Source organism: Polypterus senegalus, chromosome 1 (assembly GCF_016835505.1).
Source record: "Polypterus senegalus isolate Bchr_013 chromosome 1, ASM1683550v1, whole genome shotgun sequence".
Taxonomy (NCBI): domain Eukaryota; kingdom Metazoa; phylum Chordata; class Cladistia; order Polypteriformes; family Polypteridae; genus Polypterus; species Polypterus senegalus.
This window is the reverse complement of record NC_053154.1, coordinates 102,150,794-102,167,407: the sequence shown is the minus strand read 5'-3', so window position 1 is coordinate 102,167,407 and position 16,614 is coordinate 102,150,794. Positions and strand designations below refer to the sequence as shown.

General features: G+C 36.2%; 1 protein-coding gene across 2 annotated transcripts in view; it reads right to left on the bottom strand.

Moving 5' to 3' along the window:
* The window catches only part of arhgap1 (Rho GTPase activating protein 1), a 75,579-nt gene that overhangs the window by 25,668 nt on the left and 33,297 nt on the right, over positions 1-16,614 (bottom strand). For both annotated transcript variants that reach the window (XM_039754633.1, XM_039754641.1), the window contains exon 3: positions 10,541-10,636. In XM_039754633.1, the coding sequence (XP_039610567.1) occupies positions 10,541-10,636 (96 nt within the window). The remainder of the gene's footprint in view (positions 1-10,540; positions 10,637-16,614) is intronic.

Sequence of the window (16,614 nt, the reverse complement as noted above, 5' to 3'; positions counted from 1 at the left end):
GCGTAAGAACTTTTCCACGTTCAAATCGCGATGTATAAAACCTACACTTGACGTAAAGCCACGCACTTTTCCAAGGTACTCATACCTTGTCGTACGCAAGTTCTCCGCTCGGTTTTGCAAACTGGCGGCACCCAGCGTCAAAGCAATGCTACTGTTCCTGTGTGGTTACTCCTTATTTTCCTGATGCAGCTTTATAAATACACTGAAACTAACCGCATGTTGTTTATTAGTGTCATGCATCTGATTGTAATTAACTTGTAACAATATAATGGTCCAGGGAATAGCCATAGTATTTCAAATACCATAACTGCTTTAGCGTTGTTACTCTAACTGCACCTTCTTCTTCTTTCAGCTGCTCCCGTTAGGAGTTGCTACAGCGGATCATCTTTTTCCATATTACTCTCATTGCCCCACTCAGAGTATTTATATCACTGTATCTGAGTGTGAATCACAGCAGCAGCTGATCGAAAAGAGAATTATCGGTATACAGCTTCAAGAACACGCTGTCTCAGCCAAAGCAAAATATTTCAAAATCTCTCCTGTACGAAACCTCGCGGTTCAGAGACAGTTTCATCCCAAGAACTTTAAACGCACTCAATCAAGTGCTCCTTGTAGAACTGTTTGTACTTATAAGTACAATTACCTCACTGTAAACTTGCACTACAGTTATAATATTACACAACCTGCGGCACTTTATAAAGCGTGTATTTACATATGATGACGATATAATTTTTAAGATGAAATGCAGCAAAATATGTTTATTATATTATATAGATAAAACTTTAACTTCATTTAAATAATCTATATTCTTCACTGGGACTGGATAGAAGGATAGAATAATTAAACATGTACTATGAAGATATTTCAATGTTCCTTAAACGTTTTGAAGAATTGGCGCTCTAAGCTTACAGATGGCTTAACATCTATTACAGAGCTGACTGTGTGGCGATCGGTTACTTGGAGAAAGAAAAGCAAGGACTGCAGGGGCGGCCACGCCAATATGTATTGAAAAACAGAAAGAGAAAATAACAACACAGCTAAAAACGCAGCGGCAAATTTCGACAAAAGTTAAATGCTTGTATCATGAGCATGAGGTGGCTATGCAGTGTCCGCAACGGACGTGGCCATCCACCGTGCATAAGATAACATATTGACATTGGACTTTCTCTATTGGACATAGAGCCGTCCATGAGTACTGCTGCAATAAATAATTTCATCGAAGGTCGAACACAATCACTGCGCCGTGAAACCCATGTTTAATAACGTGCTTTAACTATCATCATGAAAATGATATCACATATACATCTCAGTATTTTAGTTATTCAGAGAGCTGTAATATCATGAATGTAATGGATTCTGTGTCCTGTCAGAGGAAGAGAGCCGGTTTAAGAAGCACGTAGTGATTCACACACATAGAGCAAATAGAAGATCACATACAAAACAAAGCATTTAACGTGCTATACTTTAATTACGATGTGATTTGAGAAACTGGTTAATTAAACGATTTTATGATGAAGTTTATGATGTTCTATTTTAATGACAAAATAAACTACGTGATTAAAGTGGAAATTTCGAGATTGAAGTTGACATTTTGTGCTTTTTCCCCACTGTGTACCTTTTTTTTCTCTGTACCCTAATTAGCTTTCATATGACACTCAGACAGTGGGCTACAACTCGCCTTTTCACAGCGACTTTGATATGTAACTTCTTTTTTATTTCCGGCACTGTGCGACTTTGTGAACGTGAGCTTTCAAGTTTCTCCAACACGCTATGTCACTCAATGAACTTCCTTTTGTTGATCATACCACAGTTTAATTAAACAAATAGTATGTTTTTCCTTTGCCTCCACTTGGTATTCGCTGAAATTCTTATATTTTCCCCAGTGCTTTTCCCATTGTCTTTTCACAGAAGGCTGAGCTTAAGGGTGATTTATATTGATTTGCATATTCAAAGTGGCGTAATTCTGGGAGGAGTTGGGGCGTTACATAAAGCGTGTACACGAACGTTACTTTTCACACTGACCGGGATTTATGTAGCGGAAGAACGTGGAAGTTGGAGTACACACAGATTCCTGCATCTGGATTTTTCTGTGCGTAAGCAAATTTCGGCTTTTGTGCTTACGCCATGTTATAGTGCGAAGTCTACGCACGGCATTATACATGAGGCCCCAGGTGTAATTGAAAAAAAGCAGGACAAAGCTAGGTAAGAAATAAAATACAAAGAGTAGAAAACAAAGTAAAACATCATAAAGAGGTTAAAAAACAAGGGGGCCAAACACATGCAGAGCAGGTTAGACATAATAAGAACAGTGGAATTCAAAAGACTCAAAAAAATGCAGGCGCGATACACATGCAGAGCAAGATACAGAATATAAAAGCAGAAAAAAATAAAGTGTCAAAAAAAAAGAAACTAAAGATTGCATTAGTGCAAACAAAGAGAAATTATTACTCAGAGAAATAACGGAAAGGCGAATAAAGATCGAATATATGGACATATGTGATATGTCAGAAGTATGTAAATATTGTAAGGCTTTGAAGTTTAAGTCAGAGACTTGTAGATCATCGAATTTGTGTTGCTATCAGGGAAAAAATAGTGTTTATACACAATGAAGAGGCATATGCAAGAGAGTTAAAAGATCTGATCTTCGGGGAAAGTGAAATCCACAAACACTACAGGCAAAATATCCGAGCCTACAATAATATTTTCGTGTTAGCATTAATCAATGCTCAAAATGTAGATTTACATGATTCAGGACCATACGCTATGAACATCTGTGGTCCAGCAACAATTAAAGCAATGACAAATTTAATTTCGAAGAAACCACAATTTGGTCAGGTATATATTTATGATCACAGAGAAGCGATGCAACATAGAATTGAAAGAGTTAAACAATTGGATGTAATAGAAATTATACAGCCAATATTGGATACAAATCCATACGTCCAAAAGTATCGCTCTTTATCTGCAAAACACGGATAAGGAAGTTTTCTTGGATTTCTATATGAATCAGAAAGACCATGCACGCATATATAATAAACCAACATTTGACTAATTATTAGCGATAATAGTTTGGAAAAACGGAAATATCAAAAACAGAGTAGATATTCGTGCTTATCCAAAAGCAAAACATGAATCGACATTTCTGTCTAGTAATTCATCACATTACGATGCTTTACTCTTTCCTTTGCTTTTCCCAGATGGAGAAACAGGATGGTCATACAATATGAAACACACAAATTAAAAAAAAACGAAAAACACCAACACAATATTTTGCGGCAAAATTAACGCTACGTTCCAATGTATTTAACCCACTTCTGCTATCGCAACATCTAACGCAACATTACATTATTAATGCGTATGTAAAATTTGAAGCTAATCGTCTTTTCTTTATTAAATTGAATCAGGCAAAACTTACAACAGAACATATGCAAGGTCTCATTGGTCATGTTCAAAATTCAAATATCAATAGTTCAGACAAATTCAAAATAGGTAAAGCAGTAATATTACCATCATCATATCAAGGTAGTCCAAGAGCATTGCAACAATTATATCATGATGCATTGGCAATATCCAGATCTATCGGTCGGCCAGATTTATTTATTACAATGACGTGCAATCCACAATGGCCAGAAATCTGGAGATTCTTGAAAACAATGCCACCGGCTACATCGGGTCAGGATATTCCAACTTTCATAAGTACAGTGTTTTATCAGAAAGTCTTAATTTTATTGAAAGAACTTAAAACAGTGTTAAGTGAAATCCGAGAATACATTTACACGATCAAATTTCAAAAACGGGTTTACCTCACATGCATTTATTGGTTACTTTGCAAAAAAATTATTAGCTGCTGATGTACGTCATTTTGTCTGTGCTGAAGTTCCAAACAGATAAACTTATCCTGAATTATGGTACAAAGTCATTAAACAATTGTCTCACGGACCTCATTTAAAAGATTCAGTACGTTGTACTCGAAAGATTCCAAATATTGTTTTTACCGAAGTTACCGAATAGCAACAATTCTTAAAAAAAATCTTAAAAGCGTGTATCCGGAAAAACAAGCACGGGGGTTGGCGAACGAAGTGAGCAGGTAGCAAAGCCCCCTAAGTCAAATTTAAAAATACTGTAAATAGCATAATGGACAATACATGTTTTTTTTTTTCTAAATTTGAATAAACTAACAATATTTATTTTGTTTTTGTACTTGTGGTCATTTTTGTTTTAATCAGGGAAATTTTTGCTATAAGACCTTTTAAATCGGAAATGAATGACTTTAAAGCAAACAAAATATGCCAGGGTTCACATAAATCTACCACAGTGAGCCCCTAGCCTATGGAATGAATTTTTCAAGCAGCACAGCAGGGATCTTCATATTCATGTAATGCAGCCAAAATATTTTCTGACATCTTTATCATGTTAATGGATGCCTGGAATGTATTATGAAAATATTTTCTACAGAAAGATAGTAAGTGGTCTGTAAAATATTGTTAAAATGTATTTTAGTTTATAACCATAATCACCTCAATGAGGAGATCACTGTATATCTCTGTAGGTACATTATTCTAGGAAATAATCCCTTTATTTATAGTAAACTACTTTTATTTTTAATCAATTGAATCAAGCATACCATTCTCTTGTGTTTAATGATTCACAGCAATAGCAACTTCTCCTAGATTACTAGGTGTCATATCTGTGTTCACTAAAACACTGATATTTAGCTTTCATAAATAGAATGGCACTACATGAATTTACAGTGCATCCGGAAAGTATTCACAGCGCATTACTTTTTCCACATTTTGTTATGTTACAGCCTTATTCCAAAATGGATTAAATTCATTTTTTTCCTCAGAATTCTACACACAACACCCCATAATGACAATGTGAAAAAAGTTTACTTGATGTTTTTGCAAATTTATTAAAAATAAAAAAACTGAGAAATCACATGTACATAAGTATTCACAGCCTTTGCTCAATACTTTGTCGATGCACCTTTGGCAGCAATTACAGCCTCAAGTCTTTTTAAATATGATGCCACAAGCTTGGCACACCTATCCTTGGCCAGTTGTGCCCATTCCTCTTTGCAGTACCTCTCAAGTGTAATTTCAGTTTTTTTATTTTTAATAAATTTGCAAAAACCTCAAGTAAACTTTTTTCACGTTGTCATTATGGGGTGTTGTGTGTAGAATTTTGAGGAAAAAAATTAATTTAATCCATTTTGGAATAAGGCTGTAACATAACAAAATGTGGAAAAAATGATGCTGTGAATACTTTCCGGATGCACTGTACATAGTGTTGGATGACTGTGTGCAAATGCAAGTACAAATTTTATTATACTACTACTCTATATTGACCTTTACCAGTTTTTGTATATGGTATTCATAAAGGACCAGATTATAAAACAAATTACACTAATGGACTTATCATCAGACAGACAGACAGACAGGCAGATATATATACACACACACACACACACACACACACACATTTAAACAAGACAGCAGTTTGTAGATCCCCACAGGGGGAAAAAAAAAAAAAACTTGCTTCAGAAGCAATACTGTATATCAGGAGTTCCCAAACTTTTTTTGCCCGCAGACCCCTTTACCAAAAACTTTTAAATCCGTCGACCCCCTAGTCACATGCAACGGTTTTTCATGTCCGCACATGCTTTGATACGTTCGATAAGACGATGCACAGACATGTTTGTGCTCCATGTATTTTCATGCATTCTTACGTGTGACTCTTTCAATGACACATTATACCTTTTGGTTCGCAAGTTTGGTATGTAATGTGTTTTTATCAAAAAATTGTTTTTTTGAATTATGTTACTTCTTAATTAGGTACCTATTGCAATCATAGATATTTTGAAGTAACAAACAAATATCAGTAGTAAGGGGGGTCTATTTTTGCTGTCGTCGACCTCCAAACTTTTTTATTGAAACTATCGACCCCTAGAAAGTTCAAATCGACCCCAGGGGGTCAATATCAACCACTTTGGGAACTCTTGCTGTATATCATGTAACACAAAACAATAAAAATAAAATGTAAACTATTATACAAGTGTAAAGCATAGAATTGTACTCCCACTACGTCTAGTGTATATATTTACAGTATAAGATCCCTAAAGAAAAAATAGACAGCATTTTATACAGTCCGATTGTTATGAGGAATAAAGGGCCCCTGCAGAATTACCCATCATGGTCTCTAATTTTCCCCATCATCATCTTCTCTGAAACAATCTACCTTGTGTACGATCAGGCAACCTCTGACTTTTCCTGAAAGTGGTTCTATAATTTTGTTCTTGAATTTCTGATTTCAAATAACAGGTAGGTTAAACACAGTAGTATGTTAGACATTGACCAGATATTAGAACAAAACATCACCACATTTATTTAGTTCAGAATATCTAATATTCACAAACTGAAATGGTCCAGGTAACATGGAAATGATTTAGAACATTAGAACAATCTAGACGAGAACAGGCCATTCAGCCCAACAAAGCTCGCCAGTCCTATCCACTTGTTTCCTCCAAGAAAACATCGTCGAGTTTTGAAAGTCCCTAACGTCTTACTGTCTACCACACTACTTGGTAGCTTATTCCAAGTGTCTATCGTTCTTTGTGTAAAGAAAAACTTCCTAATGTTTGTGCGAAATTTACCCTTAACAAGTTTCCAACTATGTCCCTGTGTTCTTGATGAGCTCATTTTAAAATAACAGTCTCAATCCACTGTACTAATTCCCTTCATAATTTTAAACACTTTAATCATGTCACCTCTTAATCTTCTTTTGCTTAAACTGTAAAGGCTCAGCTCTTTTAATCTTTCCTCATAATTCAACCCCTGTAGACCTGGAATCAGCCTAGTCGCTCTTCTCTGGACCTTTTCTAGCGCTGCTATGTCCTTTTTGTAGCCTGGAGACCAAAACTGCACACAGTACTCAAGATGAGGCCTCACCAGTGCATTATAAAGGTTGAGCATAATCTCCTTGGACTTGTACTCCACACATCGTGCTATATAACCTAACATTCTGTTAGCCTTCTTAATGGCTTCTGAACACTGTTGGGAAGTTGATAGCTTGGAGTCCACTATGACTCCTAAATCCTTCTCATAAGGTGTACTCTCAATTTTCCGACCGCCCATTGTGTATTCAAACCTAATATTTTTACTTCCTATGTGTAATACTTTACATTTACTGACATTAAATTTAATTTGCCACAAATCTGCCCAAGCCTGAATGCTATCCAAGTCCTTCTGTAATGATATAACTGATTCCAAATTATCTGCTAATCCACCTATCTTGGTATCATCTGCAAACTTAACCAGCTTGTTACTTATATTCCTATCTAAATCATTTATATATATTAAAAATAGCAGCGGCCCTAGCACTGACCCCTGTGGAATTACACTCTTAACATCAGCCAGTTCTGACGAGGTTCCTCACACCATCACCCTCTGCTTCCTGTGTTTGAGCCAATTCTGCACCCATCTAAAAACATCACCCTGAACTCCCACTTCTTTTAACTTGATGCCCAACCTCTCATGTGACACCTTATCAAATGCTTTCTGAAAGTCCAGATAAATAATATCATAAGCTCCACTTTGATCGTATCCTTTTGTTGCCTCCTCATAGAATTCCAACATGTTAGTAAAACACAACCTCCCTCTTCTGAACCCATGCTGACTGTTCAGAATAACTCCTGTCCTTGCCATGTGTTGCTCAATCTTATCCTTAATAATTCCTTCCATTAATTTTCCTGTGATGCGTGTTAAGCTTACTGGCCTATAGCTGCTTAGATCTGCCCTGTCACCCTTTTTATATAATGGAATGATATTTGCCATTTTCCAGTCCTTTGGAATCTCTCCAGTGCACAGTGACTTCCTAAAAATATGTGTCAAGGGTTTATACATGTACTCACTAGCCTCCTTAAGAACACGAGGATAAATATTATCTGGGCCTGGTGATTTGTTTGATTTCATCTTATTTAATCTGAGCAGCACTTCTCCCTCTACAATTTCCAAATCCCTCAGTACCTCCTTAGTAGTTGCGTTTACCTCTGGGAGGTTATCCACTTGTTCACTTGTAAACACCTCAGAAAAATGTAAGTTTGCTGTTCTTGCATTGACAGTCAAGGAAAAAATCACACAACCACACAGTTGCAAACCTTGTTGCTCCTAATTTTTCTTTCACAAAATATCTTCTTGTATAATACACTACCGTGGCTGTTCATTTGTCTGTCCAGGATTTTAAATCATCTGTAGCTCGCAAACCATTTCACCTATTGACTTGAAATTTGGTACACATATACTACGTGACGTCTACTATCTGCTTTCGCGGTGATGATTTTTATTACTCTTTTTATTTTTATTTTATTTTATTGTAGAATCAACTCATGCGTATGGGCGCCGTTCTCATTCCCTACCACCTTCGCTAATCATTCTTGAGGCAGATTGAACTCACTGACTTATGTGCCAGCTTAAGTGAAAAATGAAAGAAAACGTACCAAGTAATTGCAAAACAAAAACTAACTTAATCAGTTTTAATGCGAAAAGATGCTGATGAAAGAAGAGAAGCAGCGGGCTGCTAGGGTGAAGAAAAGAAGAGCTGCTCAGGAAGCAGCAAGCGGATCAACCTCTGAGCAAACGAATGCTAAATGTAAACAGAAACAGGATGAAAACTACGAATGCTCAAGTCAAGTGTATTCACTGCACGTTATCGAGCAGTGTGCCATTACTGGTATAAACATATTTTACAAATGTGTAAATAGTTAACAGTCCATGGACTATTCCCATCTATATACATCCAAGTTCTATCCCATTTATCCAGGATTATCAGGATAACCTTGCAGCCAAAAAGACTCTATTTTACCTAAGAAATAATGCTTGGTGCTTTTTAATAATGGGAGCCTGTACCCTTTCTCTTCACCTTCGAAAGTACATGAAAACCTTAGGATACCTACAAAAGGCCTCAGATGTCTCCTTTACTGTAAGCTCCATTGACAATGGTTATGGAAAAAGTATAGAAAAGTGGTTCAGAAATTTGTCATAAAGTACAGGGACAACCACACAAAGCAGGTGGTGGATAATTTACTGTGATACTGTATATCTGATTATCTGGGACAGCAGCACTAGTGCCTCTCTGTTTCAAGAAACTGGATATAAATGCCTGTCTAGTCACCTTTCTTTATGAAGTATGGATGTTTTCCCATACAATCTACCTATCATACCCTCATCCTCTCTGACAGTTTTTTTTTTTGGTATGTGTATGTTTTTTTTATGTGGGCCAGTATCCTTTCCAGAACATATGCATTATGAGTGCAGCTGTCTTGCGCCTCATTCCAGACTATTTACTGTCATGTACCTACCATTCCCTAAAATGCAATAATTAGGTTTAACCCTTAAACCGCCACATACTTGGGGGTTAATGCACCCCTGGACGCCAAATACTTTTTTAGCTGCACTTTTTAAGTAAACGTCACAAATCACAAAGAAAATGTGAAATTTTAATGGAGCACGATATAAAAATAAAACAACTGCAACAATCTATTATTATATGTTCAAGGTGCAACTGATGCCACTGATGAAATTTCAGTAAAGCCCCGAGCCAACTGTACTTGAACTGGCTTCAGGTAAACACACAGAGGTAAACGCTGATGATTGCAGGCTCGTCTAGTGCAGCGGCTGAATCCCAGAGACAGTGGTGCTGCAGTTCTGCCGAGGCCGGCAGTGGTCGTGAGCTGGCTGCTCAATGAATATACGGCATTGACTGATCAGCTCTAGAGTGTTGGTAAATTGCTCTGTGAAGCAAATAAAGTCGGTTGCGGGGAACTATGAATGTATGTCACCGAATATACTTGCCCCCTGCATACTGGCAAATTGCACTGAGACACGACTATAGCTGGTTGCAGCATTCAATGAATACACATCGCCGAATATACTCGGCTTTGGCGAGCTAACAAGTTGCATTGAGAAACAACTTTAGCTGGTTGTAGAGTTCAACGAATATACTTCGTTGAATGTATGTTGCCGCATATACTCGGATTTGCCGTGATTCCAAATTGCACTGGAAACCAACTCTAGCCGATTGCGGCGTTCAACGAATGTACTTCTCCAAATATACTTGCCTCCGGCATGCTGGCAAATTGCATTGGGAACTGATTACAGTCAGTGACTTCCAGTGGTTAGCTGTACTGTACTTAAAATACACTATTTATTTGTTTATTTTTATTTTTGCAATTCAAATATTTCAAATGCATTTTAATTAGTTACGTATCAATTATTTTGAGAAAGTTAAACTCAAGCAATAATGGAAACTTGTAAAGAAAAAAGCAGAAGGTCTGTAATTGTTCTTGCATATAGTCAGTCTATAGATGCTGCTGCCTTGTCAGTTCCACTATTCCAGTGTTAATGAGTCACTTTAACCTCAAGGTAAAAATTTTGGTTTTAAACATCAGCATTTGCAAAAGTATATAATAGGTGGATATAAAAAAAGTAATCACAGCTTCCACTTTCTTATGAAGTTATATCAAAAAAGCTAACTTGCAACTCACCCGCCACTTCCACGATCTGATGCCTAGCAATATCATAGTATGGATCATCCCAGCGGAGATGAAGAGGCCCATCGGGCACACGTGGTACTTCTGGATCTGGAAGAATATGGAAAAGTGGTCAAAATCAAAACAAAAACAATCCACATTAGAAAATACTGTATGTCAGAAGATATATACACTGTTTTATTATAAATAAAATAATTAAATCCTAAGCAGGCACTAGGTAAAAATACATTTGTGCTGGACATGCTAGTGAAAAATTAACAGATGAACAACAGAAGACACTTCAGGTTTGTCTTCATCAATTTTCACTAGATGACTAAGACTGTATTAATTGAAAATGGAGTAAAATATCTGATTAATTATTTGATAAAGGTTATAACTTATGTGTTAAAAAAACTGAAGTGAACAAATTCAGAACATGAAAATGACTTTGGCTGTCATTACCTGTACTAAAAAAATGTAGAACTGTGAAGCAGCATTACATTCTTCACTGTTCCATTCAAATATATGTGTGCTTCACTATTCACTTATGGGTTTTACTACTGAACATTAGTTTGTCTTAAAGTATTTGCAAATTCATTTTTAGCAATGAAGTATGCTGTTTTGCTTTTCCATCTAACTGTGTGTTTCTGTGATTATGGTACATGTCGCATTAATAATGAGATATGCCTACTCATTTGAAGAACTGAAGCTCTACATAAATTTTACTTTGGTTCTAATAAATGGAGTGACATGTTGAAGAAAAATCTATTTCATGATTAAAGTCAAAATTTTGGAAGGATGGAAATAAACTATAAGATTAAAGTGAAAATTTTACAATTAAAGAAAATACACCTTTTGAAGTAATTTATTTAGTTACAGTCATGCAGGACTGCAGTACTTTTTCGGTACTACTGATGCTGTAAAACAGCTGGTACTGTTACATTTTTGTAACTTTGGTACTGAATTAGTACATAAATATCATTTTCTGTGGTATTCTTAGTACTTTCTACTTTAGCTCTGCTAAGTAGTGTATCACAACATCCAAATCTCATAATGTCCTACTTTACAGATAGTATTATTGACATTAAACAGTGTATAGTGTGAAAGAAAAACCTCAACTTGATAAATACTAAAGTTAATCTTTTAACAACATGCTGTAGCTAACATCTGCTACCCTAGGTCAAAAAAACAGAAGAACAAAGGAATGGATGGTATGACTCAAAATAATTAATTTAGTAACACTAAAGATAATCAAATATCAAATAAATAAGTATACAATTAACTATATCAACTATCAAAATGGAAAAAAGGAACTAGAAAAAGAAGAAAACATGCAAAAACAATGTTTTAAAAAATGAGAAAATTCAGACATAAACAGTAATGCTACACAATAAGAATAATTTTAGGATGGAGGTCATATCACAATTCAAAAACTTTATTTTGTGCAATTGGTTGAAAACACAGAGGCAGAAATCTTATTATAATAATCTCTTGCATACTCAGCAGGCTTGTTTTAGGAGTCAGTTGCCAGGCATGTTGTAAATAAAATAAACTAGCCAACCCGCGGCGTACCATACGCCACATAATCAGGCCAGTTTTTTAATGATTTTTAAGCACAGGGAGAAAATTAACATTTGAAAAATTGGAAATGTAATAAATCAGCAAGAAAAGCAACATTGTAACAATGCACGGAACGAACCAACACACAATCGTCCGTGACCGAAAACTGGCAGACCGCCATAGTGCCTTCTCCTCCCAGACGGAAGGATGGGGGTGGACGGTACTCAGGCGCGGAGGATGGAACGGGAGGAGAGCTCCCTCCGTCATGCTAGTCTGCTGATTTCTCGTTTAGTATGCACTGCCTGCTCATGTGTCCACCTCCAGCTCGTCACTTGAGTCATTGTCATCTTTGCACAGTACAGATGCACCTGTGACTCACGTAGACTTTTCATTGGTCTGTGCGGTTTTGTTGGTGCACACGGTCGTGCATCGTAACCGAAAACCTGGTTTTTAAAGACTGCTTACTTCATTGTGTTTTAACCTCAGTTGTAAAGGATTGTTTTAAGGATCCCATGGCATACCCCTCGCAAACCGTTTTACACGCTGCATATGGCGATTCACCTCCGCGAGAAACATGCCTCTATGAACATTCAGTGTAGCTCGGAGGTGCATGTGGCCTCTACGACAGACGAATATAAATGACGCAGTTTTTTCTGTGTCGTCGCGTCTGAGTTGGTGGGCGTGGCTTTGCGAGTTGTCGTTGTATCCAATGGTCTTGGAGTTGGTGGGCGTGGCTCTTTGCTGCGTGCGCCAAAGGTGTCTTACTTGTCGGCGGCTTAGTGAATCCACACCCCTTCCGGCGTGCTTTCCATGGGTGTCTTGTCTTATTGAATTATATATATAGATGTTCAAAGTCTTCGTATTAAAAAAGAAACATAATGGCATATTTGTTTTCAGTCTTTATTATGCATTTGGTACTGCATGCAGTGGACCTAGGTTTATACTTGTACCATAAATACATCTCCTTTTTTCATTTTTTTAAACTATGTACTGAATGTGCTAAACTCTCTTGCTGTTTATCTAAACCGTATCACATTCTATGTGGAAGGGGATAGATGAATAAATTGTAAATTTTCTGTATCATTCTTACTGGACCCTGCAAGTGCTTAATAATTTTTTACTTTTAGAAAATAATATGAGAAAAAAAAAACTGAATTAGGGTAATCTTAACTTAAGATAAGGATTGAGAAAGTGGTCTGGCCAAATTTTTCACTCTAGCTATACAAAGAAAACAAGGGGTGTGGTAATCTTACTACACAGAACTATTCCATTTGTAGTGCAGATGCAATATCTGATTCTAAACGGCAACATGTCATGGTGGCAGGAAATTTCTCTAATAACAAAATGATTCTGATTAATACCTATGTAACTAACATGGATGACAATAGCTTTCTTCCAAAATGTATTTGCATCTATCCCTAATGTGAACACTCACAAAATTATAAAGACTGCAGACGTTAGTTGTGCTTTAAATAAAGACCTGGATAAATCCTCAGCTACAATGGCAGTAACATCTAACACTGCAAAGGTAATTACACAGTTTGTAATGGATCATAACTTATTAGACTCATGGAGGTTTTTAAATCCTAATCTAAGAAAATACTACTTTTTCTCACCCATACATTGTTATTCAAGAATTGATTATTTCCTCATAGACAATTTTTTCCCCACTATCAAATCTTGTAAGTATGACGCTATTGTTTTCTTTGACAATGCCCCTCTGATAATGGAGCTTAAACTACTGCGTCCTACACACTCATCTCATGGTTGGCATTTTAACCCCGTAATTAGATGATGAGAACTGCATAGAATTCATATCCAAGCAAAATGATTATTTTCCTGAGACATGCATCTTTATATTCCCTGCTCTATGTCCCAGTTAATACAAATTACTGTCAATACACTAATAATCCAATTGCCCTTCATTCTCTCAGAATATGGAATCAATGTAGGAAGCACTTTAAGACAGAGAAGCTTTTATCTGTTGCACCTCTACATGTCAACCACCATTTCCCATCCTCTCAAATTTATACACTATATAAAGTCTGAAAAATGTCTGGAATTAAAACACTTAGAGACTTGTACATTGATAATGTCTTCACACCCTACGAACAATTCTCATCAACACAATTCTTCCAACTCTTTCACTACTTTCAAGTTATAAACTTTGCTAAACAGAGCCTGCCCAGTTGTCCTCACCTACCACCTTGTTCTTATTCTAGAAGAAATATTAATCAGTCTTGAAGACAATAGTATTTCTAGAATTTATTAAAATATTTTAAAGTCCCTTCCTTTCAAAGACCCCAGAGTAGACTGGAGAAAGGATCTGTCACTTAATATTTCAGAAAAGGAGTGAAAGGCAACTATGCACAGAATACACTATAGCTCCATATCTACAAATCATTCAATAATTCAACTTAAAATCTTTTATCAAGCACATTAACATTGTTTAATATTGTCCAAAATGTTTCCAGGACAATCAATACTCAACCTGTGAATGTTACCATTTATCTCCAGCCTCACTGGGCCACATGCTCTGGGAATGCACCAAACAAACAACATTTTGGACAAAAATTATTGCATGCATATCAGACAGTCTTGGTGTCACAATCACTCAGAACTCATTAACAGCCATGTTTGGTGCACTCCTAGAAGACCTTAAAGTGGAGAAGGACAAACAAACTGTAATTGCCTTTACTATAACACAACTAGCTTGCAAACTTACCTTGCTCAACTGGAAGAACCCCACCCCAACTCTTTTAAGTCAGTGGGTAACTGATGCTCTATACTACTTGAAATTGGAAAAAATCTAATTCTCACTTAGAGGATCTGTTCAAAACTTTTACAAAATATGGCAGGATAACATTTTAGAATAAGCTTCTATTTCAGGGAAAAGGATACCCTTCCTTTCTTGTTCCTTTTATAGAGTAGCTTTGGTTAATTGCTCTCCTCTCTTTCTCTTGGGTGGGGGTTGAATTTTGCTTTGACTTGACTATATGGAATTTTATCTGCTTCTGATTAAAATCAGTAAAATTAAAAAAACAATTACACAGATTCTACATTTTTTCTTTCATATACATTATTTTTACCGATATTCTGTGTTTTAAGTCAGCATCATCTCGAGTCTATGGAAATACAACAATTATTCATAAAATATTCTTGCGCATTCAAACTAAAAATTGATATTGGCAGCTTTAGCACTACGTGAATGTAAATATACATGCATTTATTTGTTTTAAATAATTAACCATTAACTGTACTACAGTTTTAATGTATTTTACAATTTTTTTTACATACTAGTCATTCCTAATTTCTGAGATATAATTATAAATATGAATTTTATTAATGCAGTACTTGCTTCTAACCATTCTTATACTGTATTATACAAATATAAATAATAAACACAATACAAATGCTTTTTATTTCTTTTCAAAAAGTTGTTGACTATCTTATCAAAACGTATATATTTGCAGAGAAGTACATTCAATCACTGGAATCTCCAAACATAATAAATGTTGTTGAGTTATAGTGGAAGGTAAGTTGTTTTTGATTCTTACTCTAAGCATGCTGCACAACCAATTGTAACATGCATTTGATAACAGTAAGAGGCTGTCTTACGTGATTTTATATAATCACTACAAGTAACAGACTCAGCTTTTGCTTTAATATGTGCTTTTAACATATTTCTCACCTGTTTTCCCTTTGTGCCGTTTCCTCTTTATTTTTCATTTAATGGTGTTTCACGTTTAAGCTTGCATGAAATGAGTTAAGAATTTTTCTAAACAACAGTATGCAGCACAGCAAACACCCAAGTCCACTGGCAGTACCACTTTGTATTCCTAAATCATCACAGGCTGACCAGTTTCTTCATTGTCAGAAATAATTTTAGTATCATGAATACATCTGACATCAGAAAAACACAAATCTGTAAGCCTGAAATTTTTTTCAAAATCATAGAAAGTACAGTCCTGACAGTACAATGGAATAGTGGCCAGCCCTGATGTCTAAATAGCTTTAAAAAGTGAGAAGTGCCTTATAACTTCTAGGTGCTGCACAGGCATGGCACCTTCCATGCGCCAATGCCAATGCCCTCTCCCAGGCCCATCACTTCATGGCCACATCTGCTCGCCCTGCTGGGCTCGAGCTAAGGGTGGGGGCCGTGTCATGCATGAGCACTGGAGGACCTACTTGCAGACTCAGTCGAGGTACAGGGTACGGAAAGTATTCAGACCCCCTTCAATTTTTCACTCTTTGTTATATTGCAACCATTTGCTAAAATCATTTAAATTAATTTTTCCCCTCATTAATGTACACACAGCACCCCATATTGACAGACAAAAAAAAAGAATTTTTGAAATTGTTGCAGATTTATTAAAAAAGAACAACTGAAATATCACATGGTCCTAAGTATTCAGACCCTTTGCTGTGACACTCATATATTTAACTCAGGTGCTTTCCATTTCTTCTGATCATCCTTGAGATCACCTTCATTTGAGTCCAGCTGTGTTTGAGTATATTGATTTGACTTG